This window comes from Agelaius tricolor, unplaced genomic scaffold, assembly GCF_023055355.1.
Source record: "Agelaius tricolor isolate 1412-34295 unplaced genomic scaffold, bAgeTri1.0.p SCAF_2, whole genome shotgun sequence".
In the NCBI taxonomy this organism is placed as follows: domain Eukaryota; kingdom Metazoa; phylum Chordata; class Aves; order Passeriformes; family Icteridae; genus Agelaius; species Agelaius tricolor.
In genome coordinates, this window is record NW_027269262.1 from 23276839 (window position 1) to 23302012 (window position 25174).

General features: G+C 38.7%; 1 protein-coding gene across 7 annotated transcripts in view; it reads left to right on the top strand.

The window, feature by feature from the left end:
• The window catches only part of CTNND2 (catenin delta 2), a 637583-nt gene that overhangs the window by 536498 nt on the left and 75911 nt on the right, over positions 1–25174 (top strand). For all 7 annotated transcript variants that reach the window (XM_071454189.1, XM_071454171.1, XM_071454196.1 and 4 more), the window contains 3 exons: positions 5035–5152; positions 8151–8336; positions 18217–18390. In XM_071454189.1, the coding sequence (XP_071310290.1) occupies positions 5035–5152; positions 8151–8336; positions 18217–18390 (478 nt within the window). The remainder of the gene's footprint in view (positions 1–5034; positions 5153–8150; positions 8337–18216; positions 18391–25174) is intronic.

The following is a 25174-nucleotide window of genomic DNA, read 5'->3' on the forward strand; positions in this document are numbered from 1 at the left end:
GTTTCAGGGTGGGGTTTTGTTTGTTTGGGTTTGTAATTTAAAGAAAACTATTTTGTGTGCCAGTTGTAACTCAGTTACTCAGTATTCTGAGGGCTTTTCCCTTCCTAGGTATCCTCAGGCAAACGTAATCGCAGTTGCTGTAATATTAATGAGGTTGGTGTAGCTCTTGATTTTTGTAAACCTTTCCCCCTTGCTGTGAAAAATCTTTTATTGGTGGCTTTTGTAACACATAGAAAGATGAAAAAGATTGAGGCTTTTATGATTAGTCCCTCTTACACAAAACTTCTTGAAATAATTATATACTTGGAAAGCCCCTGAAGTTTCATGCCAAAGATAACTTGTGCTTTCCAGCTAATTTAGGATATTATCCTTCCCGTTTCTGTCCTCTCTTATTCAGTCCATGACAAAAATATTATATATACTAGATATTAAACATACTTTCTCTTTTTATCATGGGGCTTTGAGGAATACCTGTCTCAATTTCACCATTGCTAAATGCAGATTATTTGTTTTCAACTATTATCTGGCATGACTTCAATGAGATCTGCAATCTGAAGAGTCGTAACTGCTACAGGGAAGGTCCTACTACTTGGCGAGACCTGAGCATGCTTAGGGAAGGCAGGTGCAGATGTTTTGATTCTGTCTTTGAGACAGATAAAACTGCCAGTGGGAGTAGTTTCAACAGCTTGCTAAATATTCCCATATCCAGAGTTCATGTCTCAGCACACTGGCTTGCCTTCTGAATGATCTTTCTGTAGAAATCTATGTCTTGCCCCTGTATAAGGCAGATTATCTTAGTTAGCCTAGAATCATAAGGACGTTGCTCTGAACCTCCCACAGTTTGTATGAATGTATGGAAAATGACCCTAAAGCAGAAAGAAATTGCTTGGCACCACCCATCTTCCCCTTCCTCAAAGCCTGACAATGGCATTGAATAACTAATGCCAGTGCCAGGGTTGACAGGAGTCAGGTGTGTTCTGGACAGTGCACTCCTTTATACCACACCCTTCATATCCCAAGAGCCTTGCATTGACATGCCTTAGGTATGGAGGATCATGCCTCCTGATAGTTTTCAGGTGATGATATGATAGTTGGCACATTTTCCCATGAAGCTGAAGCTGGATTATTGTAGTTCTCTTCCCATTCTGGGTAATTAGCAAAGTCAATTTGCCATTTGTTCAGAAAATCAGTTTGATGAACCATGGGTCTGAGCTCTTGCTCCATCTGTCCTTAGTCTTCCTCTCATGAGAAAAAGCTACTTACATTAGCTGGGGTTTAGAGGTCTAACTGGAACCTTCTGACTAAACTGAGACTTATTCTTCAGCCCTCTGTATTCTTGGTATTCCTGCATGACTGGATTCTATTTGAAATTCATTTTACTGGTTTATGGCAGGCTGAAGGACTCCTTGTCCTGTTAGATTAAAAATGACAGCCTATGGCTCACATACACCATGAGTACAGTTTACACTAAGAATCAAAGTATACAGGGTGGGCTGCATTTATAATGGAGAAATATTTTTTTCCCTGAAAACTTGTGTATTGTATCTCCACATCCAGAAAACATGGTTTCACCTGTTTGAAAAATCACGCTGGAAAAATATTCACTGACTTAGTGAGACATCTTACCAACAGGCGATACTACTAATGTTCCAATTTAGCATCTGCACAGTGACCTGTAAATTCACAAATGACAAATTCATGTCTTATTCCCTGTCACACTGACAGCTACAGCATGTCCAAGTTAAATGACAGCGTGTTTTCTTTGACCGGTCATTAAATCTGAAACTTGTTTCTCTTTTGCAGAACTACATAGCCTGAACATGGTGGTATTAGAGACCCTCTGTGAATGATCTCAGTTAAGAGTGATTACTGCAGTAGAGGTGATATGACACTAACTAGATATTAGGGTGTATTTCTTTTTAAATAATCAACTGATTATTTCTGCCAAAATGCTGAGGCAAGGTTGGGATATGTGTTGTTTTTTAGCTGTTTCCTATGTAAGTAAATGTACCATATCTCAGTGAGGGCTGTAGTAGCTATGAGTCAGTGCAGAAAGTAAACAGTGACTTTTGTAAGAAAAGGAAAGGCAGTCATGGGAATTCAGAATATTCATCTCTTGATTAAAGGAGCAACTGGAGCATAATGGGGAAGGATGATAAACAGAAGAACCCGACTCGACATCTCCTCCATACAGAGCCAGGAAATGCATTGTCTGTGCAAGATGTGCCCCTGGTGTGTCTGTATTGCTTTGTGCAAAGGCCTCATATTCTCTGTTTGCTGGAAATGAATGAGGCAGATAGCTCACAGCTCAGGGACTATAAGGTTGTCTACATTGCTGTCTTGGTGAGGAGAAGTTTCTGGTGAACTTGGAGAGGAGCTGAGAGGCTGACAGTCTCTGCAGGCTCTGGACAGTCAAGGTGACTTGCAGTTGGCTGTGATAGAAGGAAAAATCACCTCAATTAGAAGATCAGGGAGACTATATCTCTGTTTCTGGTGGTGTCTAAATCAGTCTTTTTTGAAAGCTTGCACTCAGTATATAAAGAAGCCTTATTATTCTAGTACAGACTTGAAGATCTATCTCTGTTTAAAAGGATTCAGGAATATTTCAGCTTTTTTTTTTTTCCTAGTGGTGTAAAGAAAGGTGCAAAGCCATGCTGAGAAGTCTTCCTCAGCATCCTTCTATTATAATTTCTGCAGTTGCTCTTCTAGGGCTGGATACAACTTCTGCATCATAGAGTCATAGGATCATAAAACAGTTAAGGTTGGAATGCATCTTAAAGACTATGGAATTCTAACACCTTACCATGAACAGTAACATCTTCCACTAGACCAGCTTGCTCAAAGCCCCATCCAGCCTGCTCTTGAACACTAGCAGGGAATGGAACATCCACAACTTCTTTGGGTAACCTGCACCAGTGCCTCAGTGCCCTCTCTCCATCTATATTTACCTACCTACTGCTGTCTTTATCTGCCTAGAGGGTAAGAGAATGAAGTTTCAGAAAGAAGTCAAATAATCCCTCTTGTCCTCACTCTAAACCCCACAATGAGCTTTTCCAGTCCATGATTCTGCTTTTCCTACATGTGCTGCCCTTTCAGAATATCAGTAGAGCTCTTGCCTTTAAAAGAGCGTGGTCTACTCTACTTTAGGTGGAGTCTCCAGACCTGCAAATATAGGGCACAGATACTTGTTTGGGGAAAACCATACTCTATATTTCTACCTTCTTATTTCTGCAACACAAAGGTAAGTCAGAAGTTTCCATCACTTCTAAGGGAGAGAGTTTTTCAATTGATGTTATCCAGACCCTACTTCCTAGAAGAAAGTTTCCCCATGAATTGGAGGAAAACCCCTCACCTGCTGATCTTATAGCAGCAGAGAGATAAAGGAAGGAGGCATTGGAGTTCAGGGACCAGAGGAATCAGACAACACAACACTTGCAAGCTGTTATGAAGGGCAGGCTTCTGATGTGTAATGTGGCCAAAAATGAGGGGTTTCAAGGAGAGTGAATTTGTTTGCTAGAGAGATGGAAGAATTCATTCCAGTGCTCCAGGGCTATATGTTTTCTGTCAAGCTGTCTGCTGAGGTGAAGGGAACAGTATTGAAATAATTGGGCCAGTTTGTGTGTGGGAGAGCAGCACTAATTAGGGCTGTGTGGGGATGCAAGTATAGATGGCAAATCATATATGTTTAGGGGGCAGAGTCAGTTAGGAACTTGAATTGGAACTGGGGGATTGTCCAGTTATAAGACTCTTTGTGGCTTTGGGGAAATGATAATGCTTTTTCCAGGGTTTTTTTGGATAATAAGGAAGCAGAGCAGGATGAAGTAGATAGAGCAGAAAAAGATTGAAAGGAAACCTAGCCCTAAATCCTCTCATCTTCCATCTGAAATTCTTTCCTCCTTCCCAGGATTCCTGTGCTTTTTCCACCTTTAGTGCAAAGGTTATTGAAAATGGCATAAAAGATAGAAAGTGCCTTGCCTTCTTCCCAAATTCAAGGGCCAATGTCCTCCCTTCCATTTTCACACATTAGTATTAAATACATAGGTCTGGTGTGTGTGCTTTTAATGTTCTTTCTTTGTATAGACTTTACTAGTCGGGAGGGAAGAGCTGCAGATGAGCCACATCAGCAAAGGGTCATCTTCCCCTACTGAAGGAGACTGAAAAGTTTTACCCCATTCTTGAGATTGCTAATTCACCCATTTCCAAATCAAACCTGCTATGCATATTTGCATGCAGTTTTTCTCTGGGAGACTTGATGTTAGCAAATACAGATTCTGTTTGTAAATGCTCATTCATACATATTTCTTTCTTTGTGTATCAGTACTTTGAACTTTATGACACAATATGTTACGCAGTGAATTTTGTTTTAATTGGATTTGTATAAATATATTCAGAAGGCCATGTGGCCCCATCTAAGGAACACAAGAATTACAATGTTATTATAATAATCTAAGGCCTTAAGTTTTGAAAGGTAAAATAAACTGCGTAAAGAGAAGACTGAGGTATTAACCTTCTCTCAAAATGAAAGAGAAAAGGAAACACTTATGTAAAATGACAAGCAAGCAACAGCAGGTGTTTCATATTATGCTCTGATAATATTTTTCTCTCAGGTTAAGAACCCTAACTCCTGGGCTCTTCAATTCCTAGGAGATGTATTTGTCAAAACCTCTAGACTTTTGAAATCCTGATTTATATGTACATATGCATATTTTTAAAAGAAGGGAGGGAGGAAAGGAAGGGACGGAAGGACGGAAATTATCAGCCCTTCTCCAAATTTAGTGGGCCATGAGTCTCCCCATGCAGGTGGGCGCATGCTGCTTGGCCACTCAGCCCCATCCTGTGGAGGACCTGATGTCTTCCATTTGTTCCCCTCTGCGTTACATTTCCTGAGCTCATTCGCAGCTGTCTCCATTATTCACACCTCTGAGCTGATATGGGAAGAAGGATAACGTGTGTTGTATCTGTATGTGAACTGTGAGAAGGTTTCAGGCGGGGCAGTGAGCTGTGTGGATAGTGACCCTTGCTGTTGCCTTGCAGGAATGTCAGCTCTGCTGGAGAGGAGGCCCGCAGAAGAATGAGGGAGTGTGATGGCCTGACAGATGCATTGCTGTACGTGATCCAGTCTGCTCTGGGGAGCAGTGAAATTGATAGTAAGGTTTGTCGTCTTTGTCTTTTCAGCAGCAAATACAGGTATTCAGGGTACATGGGGACTATAAAGAGACCAGTTTTTCATGATATTCCTTTTTCAATGCGTAGTGAGGAATGTCTTAGCAAAGCATAATTTAGCCCATCTCTTCCTTTTTTTTTTTTTTTCTGCTGAGCTGTTTATTTTCATGTGCTAAGCATTGTATTTGTACCGGTGTAGTGTGCACAGGTAAGCATGTCATCCTCTCTGTTGAATTATTGAAGTAGAAAGTATGATACTGGTTTAAGAAGAGAAAATATATCATATTCTGTGTAAAGTTCCTTACATTGCTCTGCCAGTTTTACCTTAAAATTGATTTTTAGTACCCAGTATGAGAGCTAATGAGAGTGAGGTAGGCTTACAAGGCAAACAAGCAAAAAAGAATTGGACAATTAATAGGCAGTTTTGCAGTAAAACCAACATTATTTCTTCTTTGAAGAGGATCAATGAATGCTTTCAATAACAACTGTGTTAAGATGCCTCATTATGGCAACTTTACTTCTCTTAAAATGCTAGGATATGAACAAGCTTCTCCAGAGGTGAAAGACACTCCCTAATTAAAAAGACTCCAAGCATTTACAAATTGAAGATTTGTAATGCATTAAAGTATTCCAGAGAAGAAGAAAAAGGCCAGTTTCTTTTGCTTTCAGTAAATGGTGCTAAATTAATTACAGTGGCTGCTCTAGGGCAACCTTGGTCCATTTGCAAACCCCTAGGAATTGCAGGAGAGCAGCCTTTTATGCAGCAAGGTTTTAAAGCCCACTGGGCTTGTATTTCCAAATACTACTTCACAGAGTTGTCTGTGGACCCCCATGGGTTTATAGATTTGAGAGGAATAATCTCCAGGAGTCTCTGGCTACCATCTGAATCAAATAGGGGAAATTTGCCTGTGAATTCAGGGGACAGAGAGAGGAATATAGAGAGGTTCATAGCATGAGGTGCTGGGCTAACAGCGTGGCTTTTTTTTTTTTTTTTTAAGGAAAAAAAACCCCTCAAAACACCCAAAAAAATCTCACAACCCATTACCCTGTAATCAATGTTCCATTAATAGAAGTTTAGTAGAGGGATGCTCAAAGGACACCAACCTACAAGGCAGGCAAAACACCTGGCAGCAGGGTTTGGGGCAAACTTGGCTGTTGCCAGCCCCCACTACTTCCTGCAGAGCAGCCCCCAAATACAGGGGTGTTTTGACTTCATTAGCTTCAGAGTAGCTTAAAAGTAGCTAGAGTAGAAAAGCTAGTGAACTTGTACCTAGTCCCTTTATGATGAAACTGAAAATAGAATAAGGAACTCAAGGATCCTTGAAAGTCAAGGAGGGGTGAAGTCTGTCCAGCTGTGTGGTTCGAACCAGCTTTCTTGGCTTGTAGGAGTTCACATTAATAGAGAAGGTGTTGATTGAATTTGAGCCTTGGAAGTTTGCTTATCAGTTTTTAGTTTAAGGTAACATTGTCCTTGTGATGACTCAGCTTATGTTTTCCACAAAATGAGAATTTCAAATGCAAAAACTATGATTTATTAAAAGGAAAATCAAAGTTTAGTATTCTAATCAACAGATGCAAAGCTTTAACTTCAGCATGCTATATCAAAAGTGAATAAAATGCATGTTAAAAAAAAAAACAAAGAAGTAGCAAACTTTGAAAAATAATTATGGTCACTGTGATGTTTGCAAAGCTTTCAGCTGTGAAAGCTGCACTAAGAGCACTTTAGACACAGACACACACACATACATATTTCTACATATGTTTATGTATTTGGCAGAAATTTCAAATCAGTACAAACGTATTGCAAAATTGTGACATTTCATCTATGTTAGAAAACAGACACATAAGTGTTCCTGTTTAGATGAATCTGAATTCGATGTCACCTCTGGAGCTTTGTGTCATCACAAAAAACCTGTGCTGAGTGCATACCTGGCAGAAGCTCATGCCATACATGGAAGGAAATGAAGCCCCATCTGTTTGCCTCACTGGTGAATATGGCAGAGTAGGGTAGAGCTGAAAACCTCACAGTCATTCCATTCTGGGTTAATGGAGCAAAAGAGCTGGGATGTAGTGGCTATTGCTTTTTATGTCCACAGAGCATTAGAAACAGTTGAAATAAATATAAATAGATAGAGAATGGCTTTTTTAACCATGCTTTCCTTGTGGGGAGAAAATTAAGCTCATATCCTTCTTATTAGGGATAATCAAACCAAATTGAACCAACTAAATGAGCAGGTTTCACATCTAAACTGAACTTCTTTTAGACTTGGAGAAATTAGGTTGAATTACATGTGAATTTTCCTCCACTGGGTCTCATCCATTTATGGATTCCTGCTTGCATCTTCTACAGAAGGCACAACCTATTAGGGGGATAAATGGATGAAAGGGAAAGGCTGCACACAAGGTACCTGCAGCCTGGCTAGAAGCAGTAAAAGCAGCAAGACAGATTTCTAGTCCTACTTCTGGGACTGGAGAAACATCATCTGTTCATGCTACAAGTACTTGTGAAATGGAACTCACACCAAATTTTATGGCAATTTACATAGAATTTCTGCCAGAAAAAAAGTTTATTTCTGGTTTTAAAAGGACAAAACCCAGGATCTATTACCACTTTCTGTTTGTAGCATTTTCTGTTCACTGAGGTGGGAGTTTTCTGACATTTGGAGTGTTCCGGTTCTCTTGATCACTTTTTACCTCAACATCTGTTTCACATGGGGCTCCAGTGTGAAATTCAGAAAAACAATAAAAAAACTCCCAGTAAAGTATTGTTCAGACCACTGCTTTGTTACCATAAAAATTTCTGAGTCTCTTAACCTGTGATTAACTGGGGAGCACTCAGAAATGTGCGCATAAGAATCGTGCTGGGAAAAAGCACATTCAAAGATAGATGACATTCCTCCTGCTTCATATTCAGAGTGAGCAAGGGGAGGATTTTAATCTCTCTCTGGTTTTGTTTTCTGTATTTTTCTTTTTGTCATACTTTTCAGACCGTTGAAAACTGTGTGTGCATTTTGAGGAACCTCTCATACAGGCTAGCTGCAGAAACATCTCAGGGACAGCAGATGGGAACAGATGAACTTGATGGATTACTCTGTGGTGATGCCAATGGAAAAGATGCAGAGAGTTCAGGGTGCTGGGGGAAGAAGAAGAAGAAAAAGAAATCACAAGATCAGGTAATGAAAGTTATTTGCAGCTGTGTTGTGAGTAGTTGAAGTGCCCATCATTTAAAATATAAATAATTAATGCACTGTATTAGAAATTAAATGCGTGACACATAGTATACAAAACTGTTGTCCTTGTTAATTAGCTGAGAGCTTAAAATAGAATATGGCTCTGGAGTAATAAAATATGTTTGCTTGAGAAATTGTACATTATGTGGTGCTCCTGGAAACTGTAGTCATGGGTACACTGTGAATGCCATAAATACCATAAAATGCTCTTTGAAAGGAAGCCATTTCTAATGAAAAGTGTAATCTGCATATACTTTACACTGTAATTCCACGGAGCCACGTGTGTGTAGAAAGGCTTTAATGCAAACAAACATCAGGCTTGTATATATACACTCACTTGCCTCAAAGTTAGTCTTGTACCATGTCTCTACACACTGAAAGAAAACTGTACAGGACTGAATCAAGTAATATGAGTGAATGTTATAAAAGCATTCATATTTTGATATATTTTATGTTGTTACCAAAGAAAAAGTGAAAAGCTAAGCCTTGATTGCTTCCTCAAGTTATTTGACAGGTTATCATTTTGGGTGGGTTGATTGTTAAAGTGTATTTATCTCTTTTTTTATCCTATTAAGACCTTATAATTTGGGGAATACTAACAGTTGTATTGCAGAGAAAGACACTGTACACACAGCAAATAGGAATAAGAATGGCTACTGATTTATGGACTTTTTCAGACAGCCTGTGCTGGCAGTAGTAAGTTTTCCACCTCTTCCTACACTTACTCACTTTTTTGCATTGTAGTTTATTTCTGTTTCAGATTGCTCAAAGAAAATATTTATTTGAGTAAGCAATTAAGTGCACAGGGTAATAAATTATGTCAACCAGTACTGAAAATATTCCTGAGTTCCTGAAGCCAATTTGTGTTGATGTGGAAAGGTTCTAGCAACACTACTAAGCTAAAGCTTGGATACTGAAAAATGCAGCTCTCATTACTAGTAAGACTTATTTCACCTACTCTTGTGGTTAAACACCCTATCATCAGATAACTTGAATTTATTATGGCCTTTTGTTGGGATTCCTGTGTTAGGCTACAGTGAGATTGTAAGTGTTGAAGCAAACTAATTTTATCCCATGAAGTAGTCATCATCCCTGTTACTGAATTAACAGTTCTCACACACTGTGCTTGCAGTTATTCAAAGTGCATGAGCAAAAAATAGCATGTCTGGGGATGAATGTGTCACACTGCAGCTTGGCTTGCTCTCTGGTGCTCTGTTTACTAACACATGCACACACACTCACTAGCTAAAGGCTTTCTAAGTCTTCCTCTTCTCTTTCTTCTGTGACTTTTGGATCTCACAGTCATGCTTTTAACTCTGTACTGTTGACTCTTTCAGTATTCCCATGGGGCCTCTCTGTACTGTAATGGTTCCCTTAAAAACATTTTTTGCTCCTCCAGGCCAAAGAGCTGGGCTCTTTTGGCCAATTACCTTTACAATGTGCATGCTTTTGCCTGCTCTTAGATTTTTTTTGTCTATTTCTATAAGTGGTCATTATCAGCATGTTGCATGGTAAAGATCTCCTCAGAGCTGTTAGTGTTGGCCTCATGGAAGAGTTTTATATAATTTTTAAAGTCTAAAGAACAATAAAACTACACACATATTTTTCAGGTTTATGATCACTAGGATTTTCTGTGGCAAGGACATAAATTTACTCTTTCCAGAACTGATTTTGTTGTGCGTAGGACTGCTTTACTTTACAAGTATTAAAAACATTTTTCTAATGGTGTTTTCTTCTTCCATCTAATTTCCTTTAAATCCAGACATCCTACTTCATCTTGCCATATTCAAGGTCTCACATGTGGATATTATTCAGTTCAGGAATTTTAAGGGGGCCTTGTGAGCCTTCTGCAGGTTATTTTCACCTCCTAATCCTCGATTGCTGTTGAACATTCCAAATGATTTGAAGTATATTATCAATTTAATATATTATCAAGTTAACTAGAGTGCCACTAAAAACAACAGCAGCAAGATCACTGTGCCAGAAACAACTCTCCCAACTTACCCTCAAAAATGGAAAAGAAAAGCAATATTTTTCATGTAACCACATTTATATTAATAGCATAAAATAACCTATGATAAAGGTAAATTTAACCTTTTTGTCAATTTATTTTGCAAAAAATAAGTACAGAAGTATGTTCAGAGGTACTTGTCCAGTCTGGACACAATTGTCCAATTGTGTGAAAAGACCTGTTCTTTCTGCTTCTTTGTCTTTGTGGCTCCTTTAATACTTATGAGTTTTATCTTTTCAGGCAAAGCCCAGGGCACAGGCATATCTCTGTCAGTTGTGACACCACAGTACAGGGGAGTGGCATCCACTCTATGTTGCTACATTTTATGTCCCCACAAGATACGTGTTCAGGGTATAGGGTTTTTTTCTTTTATTGGCAGCCCATGGGGTTTTTGCAAAACAAAATTGCTGTTTCAGTTCTTCTCAGAATATAAGATGTACAAAACAGTGTGGAAGAAAATTGTTCAGATTTAAGTGAATGCGGTTTTGAAACTTTCCTATTACACTATCACTGTAACTTAGTTTCTTCATTTTTATGTGTATTTACTTGAACTTCATTGTGCATTTATGAGGTAGTCTTTAATTTTTGGATAAAAAATTATTTGTAAAAAAAAATTATTTGTAAAAAAATACTATTTTTTTACTATTTTGTAAAAAAAATAGTAGCGAAACTATTGTAGTTGCAAAAGAAAAACAGATGTATAATTTTAGACAAAGAATGTGGATGGAGATGCACTTTTCTGTACTTACAAAAAATCCTTCACAGAACAGGGGATTTTGTTTCTTAAGCCATAAAACAGGAGAAGTTTGATATTAAAGTCACTTTCTCATGTATTTTCTCTACAAAGAAAGTACAAGTTCATTTCTTTGGTTTATGATTTATGGAGCAAGTATCCCAATTTTTTCTAAGTTATGTTTCAGGTGTAGTCACATGTAAATTACTTAAAGGAAAGAACAGAATTGAGTGGTAGTATAAAAGGAGGCTTCTTTCAAAAGCCTTTCAAGAATAAACTGGAATTTATTTTTTATTAATGATGCCAGTTGTCTATCAGTTGTCTGTAATGGCAACTTCTGTGCATCTTGGAATCAAGTAAGAGATTTGTCTTTGTTCAGATCATAGGTCTAATGACACCTTGCAAATTACTTTACTTAAGGAATTCCCTTAGGATCACAGGAAGCAAGTATTCTTCACATACCAGAATAAAGGTCAGTGGTGTTAAAAGAGCCCACAACCGTTTTTCAGAGCTGAAAGAGGTTTCTGAGGCATCTGCTTTGTTGCACAAATTAAATGTTAGAAGATGGCCAAACCTTCTGAAGGTTTGTGGTAAAATCTAGGTATAGCACTGGTTTTATTTATGGAAACACAGAAATCAAAACTTCTGTTAAGGCCTCAGAAAAAATAAGAGAAGCTCACTTGGCTTCTGTCTCAAACCTCTAGGACTGTAATTCTCTGCTGTTTTGTTAGTTTTTCTCTGCTGCTTACCTGTGATCAGCTGGTATGAACACTCACCCCAATAAGCTCTCCAGCCTCAGACCCCTTCATCCCTGACTAGGACCTTGTAGACATCAACCTCTCTGCCTTGTATTGTGTCACTTTTCAAATGGAAACTGATTCTTCCATTGCTGAAAATGCTGTTCATGCTGCTGGCATGCTCACTGCTGCCTACAGATTTATTCTTTGAGCTGTATGAGAAATGAGGATTATGACAAAAAGCAGTTAGGACAAATCAGGTGTATGGTCCAACTTCAGTTAAAAAAATGCCAGGGAGTTGTCATTAATCCTTATTTATTTCTTGTTACACAGCCCATTATGTATACATGTGGCACAATTTCATTTCTTTTCCTTTCTTCTCTAAGAGAAAAAAGTTGACTTCTTGGCTTCATGCTCATCTTGAGTTCCCCATCTGTGATCATTCTTGTCAAACCAGAATCTAGCCCAAAGTCTGTTTTTTGATTGGAAGTGACACTTCTGAAATGAGCCTGACCTTCTTTTTCACCTTCTGTCAGGAGCCTTAAGCTATAACAGCAACATTTCAAGTTATATATCATTAAGAATTGACTGGCACGCTTCTTTAGCATGCTTGCTAAATGTCCTATAAATTCTTTTATCTATGTGAAATAGAAGGTTTAAGGCAATAATATTTCAAAAAGCATAAAAAATAAACCTACCAGATAAGTCTTTTCATGTGGTGAGACCACTATTTTACCAAGTGTGCTTCATGCTCTACCAAGCCATACCTAGCTAATAAGCCCAGAAACAGAGAAATGGTGGCAGGTCCTGGGTTTAACCAGTAACATGAACTGTGATTAGGGATGAAAAGCTGTGTTGCCAATACATTCTTGCTCAGAAGGAATATTATTTCCACTTGTTGCTTCTTCATCTTGCACAAGGTGGTTATGTCAGATGTTGAGTAGCAAGAATCAACTGTCCTGAGCAATTCCTTACAGAGCCTTTTGGAAAACATTTCTGCTTTCTTGCTTGCCAACACAGCATCTTGCCAGATACTCTGTGAGCCTCTCAGTGTCATGTATGGCCAATTTGTTTTCAAAGTCAAAACTGCAGAGTTATTAAATATAATTTGTATTTGTCAGTTCGTGGAACATACTGCAAAGCCAATTAGCTTCAGCTTTCTGTGGAGAGGAGAAGGGCATGCAGCTTTAACTCCATCCCCCTTTATTTGGGAAGGGTCTGTTTTTGCTGTTATCACTGGTTTTTTGTTACCACAGCAAAGAGAAAATGTAGAGACTGAATTACTATTTTTTTCTTAGCTAATATTAAGCATAATATTAAAAAGTTGAAAAAAGGCAGTGGCAATTCTTTTAAGAGTGTAATGTATAATGTAAAGTACAATTTAGATTTATTAATATCTGAAATTAATTATAATTATTCAATACATTGAAATGTTTTGAAAGCATTGCAAACACCTTTTCTATAATGTTGTAAATGTTGCATCAAACTGGGAAGGGTACCTTTATTTATGCAATGAGCTCTGCTCTCTCCCACCATGCTCCTGTAGTCTCTGTGTCAGTTAACACCTGCACTTATATTCACTACCTTTATTTAGGCCTGGATATCTAAACTGAGGTTTGACTTGATGTAAACAGTGGTATACCTGCCTGCTTAGTGCCAGCTACATGGATTCTGAAATCAAGCTCTGTGACTTGGTTTTTTTTTTTTGTTGCTGAATTTCTAGTTTCTGCTCTTTGTTTAGCATTGGCCAATTCACCTCTTGGACAAAGCTGTCCAAAGAGGTTATTGGACTGACCTGTCTAGGGAGAGCTGGCAGAGACTATCACAGCCACTAAGACATGCAGGATGAGATATCAATGTCTTCTTAGGGAGCCTGTTAATTTAAAAGTCTTTGTCATTTCAAAGATGGTTTTAGTAAGCACTGTGTAATTGCTCATGTGAATTTTGTCACTGCTGCTTCAAGGAGCATAGCTACAGTGTTATCATACTATACCAAATGTCTGGGATCATTGGAGAGAGGTCTAGATGGTTTTAGACATTGCTGGGGTTTGTTTTAATTTTTTCCTAGAATTTTTTTAGTTGTGGTATTTTGTACAGACTGGGGTAAAGGAAGTATTCATATGTAACAGATTTAAATACTGGGTTTTTGTTTTCACAGGAAAACCTATGGTTATGTGATACCAATTTAAAAGCAAACCCCAACATTTTGAGGTTGTTAGTGCAAACCCCAACAATCTGAGGTTGTTAGTACAAACCCAAAAATCTGCAGAATATACGTCTCTTGCTGAGCTGAAGCCTTCCCAGGTATTTAGTACAATTGCACTATAAATTTGGATTTACTTTCATTAAAATGAGAAGGTAGTGGTAGATAATCTATTGTGCAGCACTGGAAAGCATCTCGATGAGTGATCTTTTTCTCCTCTCAAAGTTCTTTACAATTATGAAAATTTGGAAATTTTATTGGAGTACTTTAACTATCAAAAGTCTGTTGTTCTTAAAAGATCTTGGTATTTGACTCGTTATTTTTCTAGACTTTCATCTTGTTTTTGCACCAGTCTCAGGAAATGAGAGATTTGTATCTCACCCACGTAACAAGCAGTTTGTCAGCTTCAACCACAATATATGTGGGTAATTTCAGCTGAAGGAGGGAAGCCTGGAAGGAATATTTGTTTATGATTTTTTTTTTCTTCCTCAGTATAAGCTAGGAAGAGTAATTGCATGTTTTCCTCTCTTTCAGAGGCTCCTACTGCAGCCTCAGTCTATTTCAAATAGACCTTCCTGATCATCCCTGATGGGCAGCAACAGTACAGTAACTCTTCCAGTAATTTACTGGGTAGAGGTGTTTACTGGGTGAGGATGCTGCCACAGCTCATTAATATTTAGCAATGCAAACTGCAAAGCAACTTCTGCCATGCCTTAACCACTACTTTAGATATGGACTCTAGTACCACCCAGGGAAAAATACCTTTTTTTTTTTGCTCAGGCAATTGATGTTTATGAAATACGAAATAAATGAATGAAGATATCAGGCAAGAAAATCTCTTTTGCAATAGCCTCTTTGCTTACCCATGTCAGTTCTGTGTGCCCTGCAGCAGTTGGGCTGCACTGCTTCAGGCACTGGTCTCAGCTACACAGAAGACACCAGAAGCCACCAAGCCCTACAGTGAAGAGGCTGCCACAGACACAGCAGCCACCGGTGTCGTGGTTTAACCCCAGTCAGCAACCAAACCCACACAGCCCTAACCCAGTGAGTGGGGGTGAAGAACAGTGAAAGTGAGAAGATGTGTGGGTTGAGGTAAAAGCAGTTTAATGGGGAAAGCAAAAGCCCCACAGGGAAGCAAAGCAAAGGAAGGAATTCATTCACCACTTCCCATGGGCAAGCATGAACATTTCCCATCTTCAGCCATCCCCAGGAAAGCAGGGCTTCACATGCATAACAGTGATTTGGGTAAACAAACCCCATGTGAATGTCCTCCCTTCCTTCTTCTTCCCCATAGCTTTATATTCTGAGCATGACACCATGTGGTATGGAATGTCCCTTGGTCAGCTGGAGTCAGCTGTCCTTCTTACTGTATTCCCTCCCAGCTCTGTGCATCCCCATTCTCCTCGCTGGTGGGATGGGATGAGGAGCAGAAAAGGCTGTGTTACTCAGTGTGAGTGTCAGTGCTACTCAGCTGTGACTAAAACATCCCTGGCTTCTCAAGGCTGTTTCCAGCCCAAATTGAAAACATGGCTCCGTACCAACTACTGTGAAGGTAATTACCCAGCCTAAACCAGCGCAGCGTGGTGAGCAGTGCCACCCTCCCTGTGCCGCCACTCAGCTGCTCTGGGCACACGCACCACATGTGAAGAGCACTGCAGGACATTTTCCAGGGTGACTGAATTTCCTGTGCTTTCACTGCACATGCATGTGTGGTACCAAAGATTTTCATCATCATTACATGGACTCTAAGGCATCACAGCATCTTGGGAAAAAGGTCTTCCCTCACAGTTGGTGATAAATTAATGTAATCATGCTGAAAGTGAGTTGCAAGGAGGGCAGGGAAAAGCAGTAATTTGTTTCCTTTTTTTTTTTTTTAATGTTTTCTCATTACTGGGCAGAATGGCAAAAGAACATTAAATATTAATTTATCTGCTAGATCATTTCCAGTGCTTTATATGTACCAGCACAGCATGAACATATATATGGAGCTCTGTTTATTTCAGCTGATTTTCAGTAGTCCTTGGGATCATACAAGTGTAAATAGCTGAGCATAAAAAAAACTCATACCCCCACATAGGCATATACCCCCTCATATGGGTAGATCTGGTACATTTGATGCATTTCATGTGCTTTGTCCTTGAAATAATATACCCTGTACAGACACTATTTAGTTGCATAATGCATAATTCATGTAAGATGGAATGAGACAAGTGAAGACTTGAACTGGTGCCCTTGGACATCACAAGTCATTCATTAGTGGTCTTACTAAGGTGCAAAACCTAAACCTGGTGTGAAGTCAGATTTGACCTGTGAGATATGTCTCTCATTTGTTTTCAAAAAAATCTGACAGTGTGAATGATTGAATTCTGAGAGTTAAAATAAGAAGCAGGCTTTAATGTATTTTTTATGAGCTGAAAAGAACTCATTTCTAGCAAGGCTGGTGATTTATAAGGAGGAAAAAGAAGAATTGAGTCACATGCACTGAAAACAATCTATTGGTTTAAAGGCAGAAATGCATTAAAAATCTCAAAGACACAGCCCCATAATAGTGTCATTTGAATGCATTCTTTCTCCAGAAGGTATTTGTCCTCTACTTTCTCAACCACCACTGGGCATTGCTGTGCCAGTTCTTTTAAACTATGGTAACATTTGTCCAGCATAGTGAGTTTCACACCTGAGCTGCTTTCTGGTAACTGCTCATGTGTATGAAATGGTTCCTCTAGCTTTCCAATTTGGTGTTTGTTCTGATTTAATTTAGAAAAGAATAGCAGGTTTCATTCCTAAAGACATTAATCACACAAAACCTTGTTGAAATTGGGTTAGTTGTTATTAGGGAAGACTTGATTGATTGTCCCTTAAAATATATGTATTTGATTTTTAAAACTAGTGTAAATAAAATGATGGCTGATACTTTCTGAAAACAAGAGGTTCTAGGTCTTTTCCAGTGCAAGTATTATTGTACACTCACAACTAGTTAAATTAACTGTTGCAGATTTAAACCAGGAGTTAATTTGACTTATGCTATCAGTTTAGTAGATGTTAATGTTATGTTTTCTGTTTATATAGGCACAGTAGCCTCTCACCGAAGGTACTAAAAGGTTTACTTTTTATTCCGTTACACAATGTGGACATATCAGAAGTGTTAGAAAAGGTATTTCTTAAAAAGTTAAGTCTTGTTTCTAACAGTTGCATTAGTGCCATGAATTATTAAAATCTATTTATCTGTACAAAACAAAACAGAATATACAATAAATATATAAGTAGATTTCTATTTAAAATTTTATTGAAAGTGCATTCCACATCTTACTTTTGTTTAAAAGGCAAAAAAAAAGTCTGTGTATTTTCCTTTGAGATGTTTCGTACGTAGGTGCAAGTGTTGTGTGCTCCAGTGGAGAGGAGAATCCCTGTCCTCCTGGAATATAGTTATTTCTGGTAAGAGTGGGTTTTTGCAATAACCTACCATTTGTTCAGGTTTAAATATTGCACATTTTGGATATCAGACTTAGGTTTATTTTCACAGTAATACTCTGCATCTGATGAGAGCAACAGCATGTTTTGTGAGGGCTGATTCTACCAGTTGCATTGGAGTCTCAGACCACACAGCTGGCTGGCTGATCCCTCCTGCACTCTCATTGTGAGAAGCCAGAAGTTGTGCCATTGAAGAAGACTTGTCACACTTGTGCCTTTCATGGGACAGAGGGCTCATGGCCTTGAATGATTCTGTTTTTCATAGTAGCATTTTGTGTTGTTTTTCTTCTCATGGGAAGACAGACAATGTGGAGAACTGAGAAGGATGTGAAAAGAAAATCTCTTCTCCCCATGCAAGTTCTAGATTTGCCTCTTATGATAATGTTCATTTGGCTTCTGTTCCCACACACAAAAAAAAATACATACATTGAAAAGTGTTTTTGTTTTTTCAGCTAGCTAAAACATTGGGATTTCTGCCAATCTTATAGTTTGTCTATATGGAATGCTGAGTAGGAAATTTGGTTCCTCCATGAAGAATCACATGATGTGCAAACATTGAGAACATCTGTTTATGGGCAGATGCCTTCACAGATGTTATAGTTTCAACTGAGGCAATTCTCAAATGTATTTCACTGTTCCTTGCTGACAATCTGATTTGTGCTTTCCAACAGTGGGATGGCGTAGGACCTCTCCCAGACTGTGCAGAACCACCCAAAGGAATCCAGATGCTGTGGCACCCTTCAATAGTCAAACCCTACCTCACACTTCTTTCTGAGTGCTCAAATCCAGACACGCTGGAGGGGGCAGCGGGGGCACTGCAGAACTTGGCTGCTGGGAGTTGGAAGGTAGGAATATTAACCCAATACGTATTTCCTCTTCAATTCTGAACCTACAGCTGACAGCAGGCTGGTGATATAAATGTATCTAATTGCTTCTGGTAATGGAATAACCTTCTGTTCTCATAGAACTATCTGAAGTCAAATCTGAGACAGTATTTCAAGTCCTGGGTACTCATATCATAGCAAATGTCAGCGTACAGCAGCAAAGATCACATCGGTCAAGTCAAGTATGAAAAATTGCCACGGAAAACCAATATCCAAATATAGAGAATAAGGAGAAGCAGTTCTTGATGAACCTGGGTGACAGAGCCATGAAAAATGAGCCAAAAATGCCACCAGTGGCAATCAAATGAATCCATATTGTTTTGTCACTGCAGAAACTGGTTGACATTCTGTCCCTTAGGAGAAGGCAGGGCACAGCAGAGCAAGATATAAATGATGTGACACCAAGTAATCTTAGCATCTACTTTTTTAAAAATAAGGCGTTATTAAAATGCATTCATAATATGATTAATTATATACAATGAGTGAGGAAATGTGCAATCAAGGCACTCTATTCCAGCTAATCCTATTTTTTCAGTTCAAAAAGCACCATTTTTCTTTTATGTATTATTTTCAGTATGTCCAGTAAAATATTTAAGAAAATGCTTTCAAATTTAGAACAGATCAGTAAAATTCAACATTGAACTTTCTTTACTTTTTAGGGCAACTTTCCTGGTGGTAAACTGGTTTAATTGGCTGAAAGTACTAACTGTGTAATCCTATGGTGTAACTATAAGGCATTGATTTTAAATTAACTCTCAGTAGGAATTTTTCTCATTTACAATGAAAACAGTCATGTACAGGGAAATGCACTGATCAAAGTTATGTCTCAAAAGGTATCCTGTTGGGTTTTAAGCAGTTGGGCCTTTGTATGTGATATGTAAATACCAATTTAATTAGGCATTCATTTTGAAATATTAGCACTGGCACTAAGAAGTTGTTTTCTTTTTCACATAAAATTTTATTGGAAGTTGGGTTGGCACACTCACTAGCTCTTCCAAGACATATCATGTTTTTGGGGGTTTTTTTATAATGGTGTTCCACCAGATTTATAATATGTCATTGACTGTTGCATTCAGTGGCACATAAAATGATTTAACAAAGTATCTGTTCAGTGATTTTTGTCCTATGTAGCACTGTGCCTGAAAATCATTATGGTTTTATTATTCTCATGTTTTAGACTGCTTCAGATGGTGTAATCCTGGCAGCAAAATGCAATAAATGTGTACTGTCCATCTGGGAATGGGTGTAGTCCTGGTCCAAATGAGAAAACAATGCATGCATGTTTGCCAGGACTAATGGAAGTGCTAAAATCCAAGTGGTGTCCCTTCTCCCATTTCTAATAAATCTGTATACCTGTCATCCTTTAGTTGGCAGAAGTGTACAGTGAGAGGAAGGGAGGCTCTGCAGAGCTCTTTGGCAAGTGCTGGCTTAGAAAAACTGGTTTTGGACTTTAATACTATCTGTGCTGATACCATGGGAAAAGCAGGGTTGTTCTCATATTGCTCTATTTTTCTAAAGATTCACCAATTCTATTACAAGGGATGTGCAGACACAGAATGAATATCCTTAATTTCACATGTCATACTAGCCATTTTTGTGCGGGGAGTAATCCTCTTTGGGGATTACATAAGCATTGATGTTTCCACCTTTTGACCTCTCCTTTCCACTGCTGCAGTCCAGATATAAAATGACTGAAATAAAAGATAGAAAACTCTTAAAAGAAGAGGTTATTCCTCAGGGAGATTTTAATTTTTTTAGTTCCTCCAAGAAATGGTAATTTTATAAAGAATGGAAATTATTTTTTTTTTACTTGAATTCTTTAAGAACTTTATGATTACTGAAACTTAAAACTGAAAGAGAGAAGAGCAGACTGTATGAAGATAAACAATGTTGCTATTAATAACAATAGCAATAGCAGTTGTGGGCTTTTTCCAATTAGCATTATTTTAATACCAGAAGAATCACAGACTATATGAAGCACCCAGCCTACCAGGTGTGCTCACACACTACTGAAGATACAGTCTCTTCTGGAAAAAAATACAATGCAGTTGATACACTTCCACAATTCTTTCCTAGCTGTTTCACCCTTTTGGTTCCTCTGGTACAAAGCTGTCTAATCCTCTTGGGTGGCCAAGAGGTAATATTTTTAACACAGGCAGTGCTTAGCCAGTGCTATTACAGAGAGAAAGTGAGCAGATAAAAGGAAGCCTGGGTAATTTTTAAAAAATAAAAAGTTATGTAGGGGATTTAGATAAATGTCTACCGCTAGAATTAACAGACGATATGTGTCTAAATCCCCTAGACTGCTTTGGAGAATTTCAGACACAAAAAGAAAGCAGCAGTATGTAGCTTTAAGGATTAATAGCTCAGAAAGGCTGAAAGTTTTCATTATTTCAGGGTGTATAGTTTCTCAGGGATACATACACATAAAATCAACACATGCACATGGTGAAACATAATCTGTAGGACAATTTTAGCACTGCTTCAGTTGCAGGAATTCCTTCTAAAGTCAAATACTAACATAAAAGAACAAAGTGGGACATACTTATATTTACAGGCAATTTTTCTGTGTCAAAATGAAACACTTAGGACTAAAGTCTTGACATGTATTACCCATCTGCAAAGTAAAACTTGGGAGTTTTTTATAATGACCAATGAAATATTTGGTCAGTGCAATTATTATTACACCAAGCACAGTTTATTACACAGTAACAAACCAGAAAAGGAGCATCTTGGTGGCAAATGCATTAGGTGATCCAAATGAAGATTTATCAATAAAACAGGATACTGATTTTGAAGTATGAGGAAGAGTATTTTCAATGTGAAAATTTAACCTGGCATAATTTATGACTGCGTATCTTGACTTTGGTGTATATTCTGGTTTTGAAAAAGATTGCCAGCTTATATACAAAGCAGAACTCATTTTGGAAGAGACTCTTTCAGATAAACACAGACATTTGTTCATCTCACTGTTCTGCATCAAGATGTCATCACATAAGGAGGACACTGGTATTGGAATCTGAAGGAGAAGAACCATCTTTGTCATGGAAAATTACATGCATATGCACACAGAGATAACTTTTTTGTTCATGTGCTTACTTGATGCATCCATGAAAAATAGGATTGGCCTTTCTAGAATAACGTCTATGGAGACAGCCAATATGTAAGTCTTTTGGAAAAACTGGACAAATTGACATTATCCACATCATTGCCAGAGTATCACATTGCCTAAGGTCCAGCTGTTGCCCTGCACAGTGACCTGTGACACCAGCTAGGGGTCACTGCATGTCCCCCTCCTGACAGGGTTGGTGATTGCCATAATGCACACTCCGAGCACAGTGCTGCTGCCTGACAGCAATGGGGCAGTTTGTCAGCCCTGGATCTGCACCCACTCACCACCTTCTGCCGAGCTCAGCTGCTACATGGGACTGCAAGGGTTACTGTTTTAAAGAAGTTACTGCTTCCCAAAACATTTTGTCCCATCAGATCATAACCACAGTAGTTTCATGATATCCTGATCATCCTGCAGGTAGAAGGAGCAACACGTGAAAAGTGTGGCCATTGGGTTAGGCTTTGCTTCCTCTCATTGCCTCGCTAAGATTTTTTTTTTCAAAGAATAGGCTTTTTGTAATTATACTTGATGTGAACTTGAATATTAAAGCTGCTTAGAAATATGAAATAATAAAGCTAGGGAAACACTTTCCTCATCAATCTTAGCTGGAGTTTTCCCTGAACAAATAAGGTTTGAGACATGCCTTTGGAAGCAGTGCAAACTCTTTATTTCCCATTAGGTATTAACTTTCACTGGGAGCTCTGTTATTTTTCTTTGCCACTTAATTTGTGTTTAACCAAATTTGTGCAAAAATATAGAATAAGAAAAAAGGAGACTTTCTGACTCTCCCAGCTCTATTCTGAAGACAATTGCCTGCTTATTAAGAAATCTCTCCCATTATAACTCTTCAAACCAGAAGTTCTTTCTGCAACCTCATATTTTTTTTTTATTTTAATGCCTTGGATTGAAAAAATTACATGGTTTAAAATTACAAGAGCAATCCTGTAAAAGATTATCTTTTTATATGTAGTCTGGCATTAATACTTCTCCTCAGATGGTAAAAATAAAAGTGGCAAGTTCTTTTTAGTTTTCACCTTGGTCAATTGGCTATTAACACATTAAATCTCCTGAGCCTGTAAAAAGTTATATGCAAAATGTCCTCGAGTTAACAGTGTCAAGCATCCAAGGTTATGTCCCTTCTGAATAAAATTATCCTCTCAGGAAGAAAGGAAATACTAGGATATCTCCTTATTACTGTGTCTGTATGTATCTGACAGCTGAGTTTAGGTTGATGTCAGTTTATCTGCCAGACATTACTGCAATATTGCAAGACCTGTTGCTCTGAACTCCTAGAATCACAAAGGAGCTCAGGTTGGCAGGGACCTCTGGAGGTCATCGGGTCCAACCCCCTGCTTAAGCAAGGCCACCTAGAGGCAATTGTGTGGGACCATGTCCAGATGGTTTTCTGAATGTCTCCAAGACTGGAGACTCTACAGCCTCTCTGGGCAACCTGTGCTGGTGTTCAGTCCCCCTCACAAGTGAAGAAGCAATTCCTGCTTTTTGCAAAAGTCCTGTGTTTCAGTTATTGCCCATTGCCTCTGGTCTTACATAACCTTTGTTGTTACATGTGGTTGTAACACAATGTTGTCACCACAAGTGGCATTTCCTTAGTTTTGTCAAACATTAAAAATAAAATCTTCATTCAGATGATTGTTTAAAAAAATACTATCATTACTTACATAGGCAATACCTATCTTTTACAACCAGGAAACAAGATTTACTTTATTTCTTCTGGCTTACATTGGAACCGATAGCACACCTGCTCTGAGCCTTGCTTAGTCCCTTCTGTGCACTCAGTCTCCTGTCTCAGTTAATTACAGGCTTTAGGAACTCCCTCATCTGCTTTAATGACAGGATGGCCAACTTCCTTTTCCACACTATTGCTGATACAGGTCAGGATTCCCTTGGCCTTTTTGGCCACCTGGACACACATTGGATTGTGTTCAGCCACTGTCAAGGTCCTTTTTCACTCAGGTCCTTTTTCACTCAGGTCCTTTTTCACTGGGCCACTTTCCAGCCACTCTGCCCCCAGCCTGTGGCGCTGCCCAGGGGTGTTGTGATCCAAGGACAAGAAGCATTTGGTACCTCAGCCTTTTCCTCATCCCCTGTCACTGTGTTTCTCCCTGCATCCAATAAAGGATTGAGATTCTCCTTAGCCTTCTTTTTGTTGGTGCTGTATTTATAGAAATTTAAATTTTTGTCGTCTTTTACAGCAGTAGCCAGATTTAGTTCTAGCTGGACTTTGGCCCTTCTGATTTTCTCCCTGAAACCTCAGAACATCCATGTAGTCCTCCTGAGCTCCCTTCTTCTGAAGGGGAGGGAAAAACTCTGTTCGTTTTTTCCTGAGCTCCAGCTTTGTTCAACCAGGCTGCTGCTTTTCCCCACCAGCTCATCTTTTAATATACAGGGATGACTCTTTCCTCTCAACAACTGGAACAAGCTTTTAAGATTTCCTACTTGAACAATGTCTGGCCTTCCTGGACTTCTTTGCCCTTCAGTACTGTCTCCCAAGATACTCTGTGAACCAGTCTCCTACACAGCCCAAAGTTTGTCCTCTGCAAGTCCAAGGTAGCCATTCTGCTGAGCCTCCTCCTTTCTTATCCTTTGACTGTAACATGAGGAGCAAGTGTTGCTCTGTTGAGGTCAGTATCAGTCTCATGAAACTCTAGCATTCCTTGGCTGGTTCTTTCTAGTGCCTCTCCTTTCTGTTCCATGTTTGATCATACTCAGCAGGGAATGAGGAGCTCTTTGGTCAGACTGCTGAATGTCCCTGCCTTTGATCCCTGATATACAGGTACAATACCCATGTGAGTGGTGTTTATGGGTCATTGGCCTGATCTCTTGAGATAGGCTAGATGCTATCGTGGTCTTTGTTTCTTAGACAAGCAACTGCATTTTTTTTGTTAATTCCGTGCTGAGGGAAATTGGACTCTCATAGGAGCAAGAGCTCCATTAAGTAAATGATTAGATAAGGAAACTGAAAACATAAAAGAGACCATTTTAGGCACAAGGTCAGTGCAGCTGTTTCAAAGAGTTGTATGAGAAAGAGTTTCAAGCTCCTTGCCATGCTCACTCTTGAAGATAATGAGTAATTAGTTTTTAAAGCTGCAGACATCTAGGTTATCAATCTTCTCTTATCAGGCAAGGACATATTGTGGGTTCCTTGCCAGACTTTTCTGATTACTTTAGTTATTTATGTATTAACCCTTTGAAGTTTCATCAGGCTGTTCCAGGAGAAAGTTTTCTTGGATTACAGTGAAAAGGCTTGCTTTCATTTTCTCCTAAATAGTAGTATTGTGAATCTTTATGTGATAGGATGCAGAAGACCATTTATAACTTAATATGTGATCAACAAAGTCAATTTTTAAAATAACCAATGCTTTATTCTGTCAGGAATTCCAATGCTTTGTTCTGTCAGGAATTCTTACCTGGTAGAAACAGCTCATTAATGAGGCAGCATCAATTGTTAAATACATTGGATTGTATAAGTACATAAATTGTTAATACATTGGAGATGTATTGGCTCTAGAGGACAGAAGACAAAATTGAAGGGACAGGACAATATTTAAAAAACAAGACCTGCTGCTGCAAACACTTGTATCATCGACATCATAAGGAAATCAGCATGGCCAT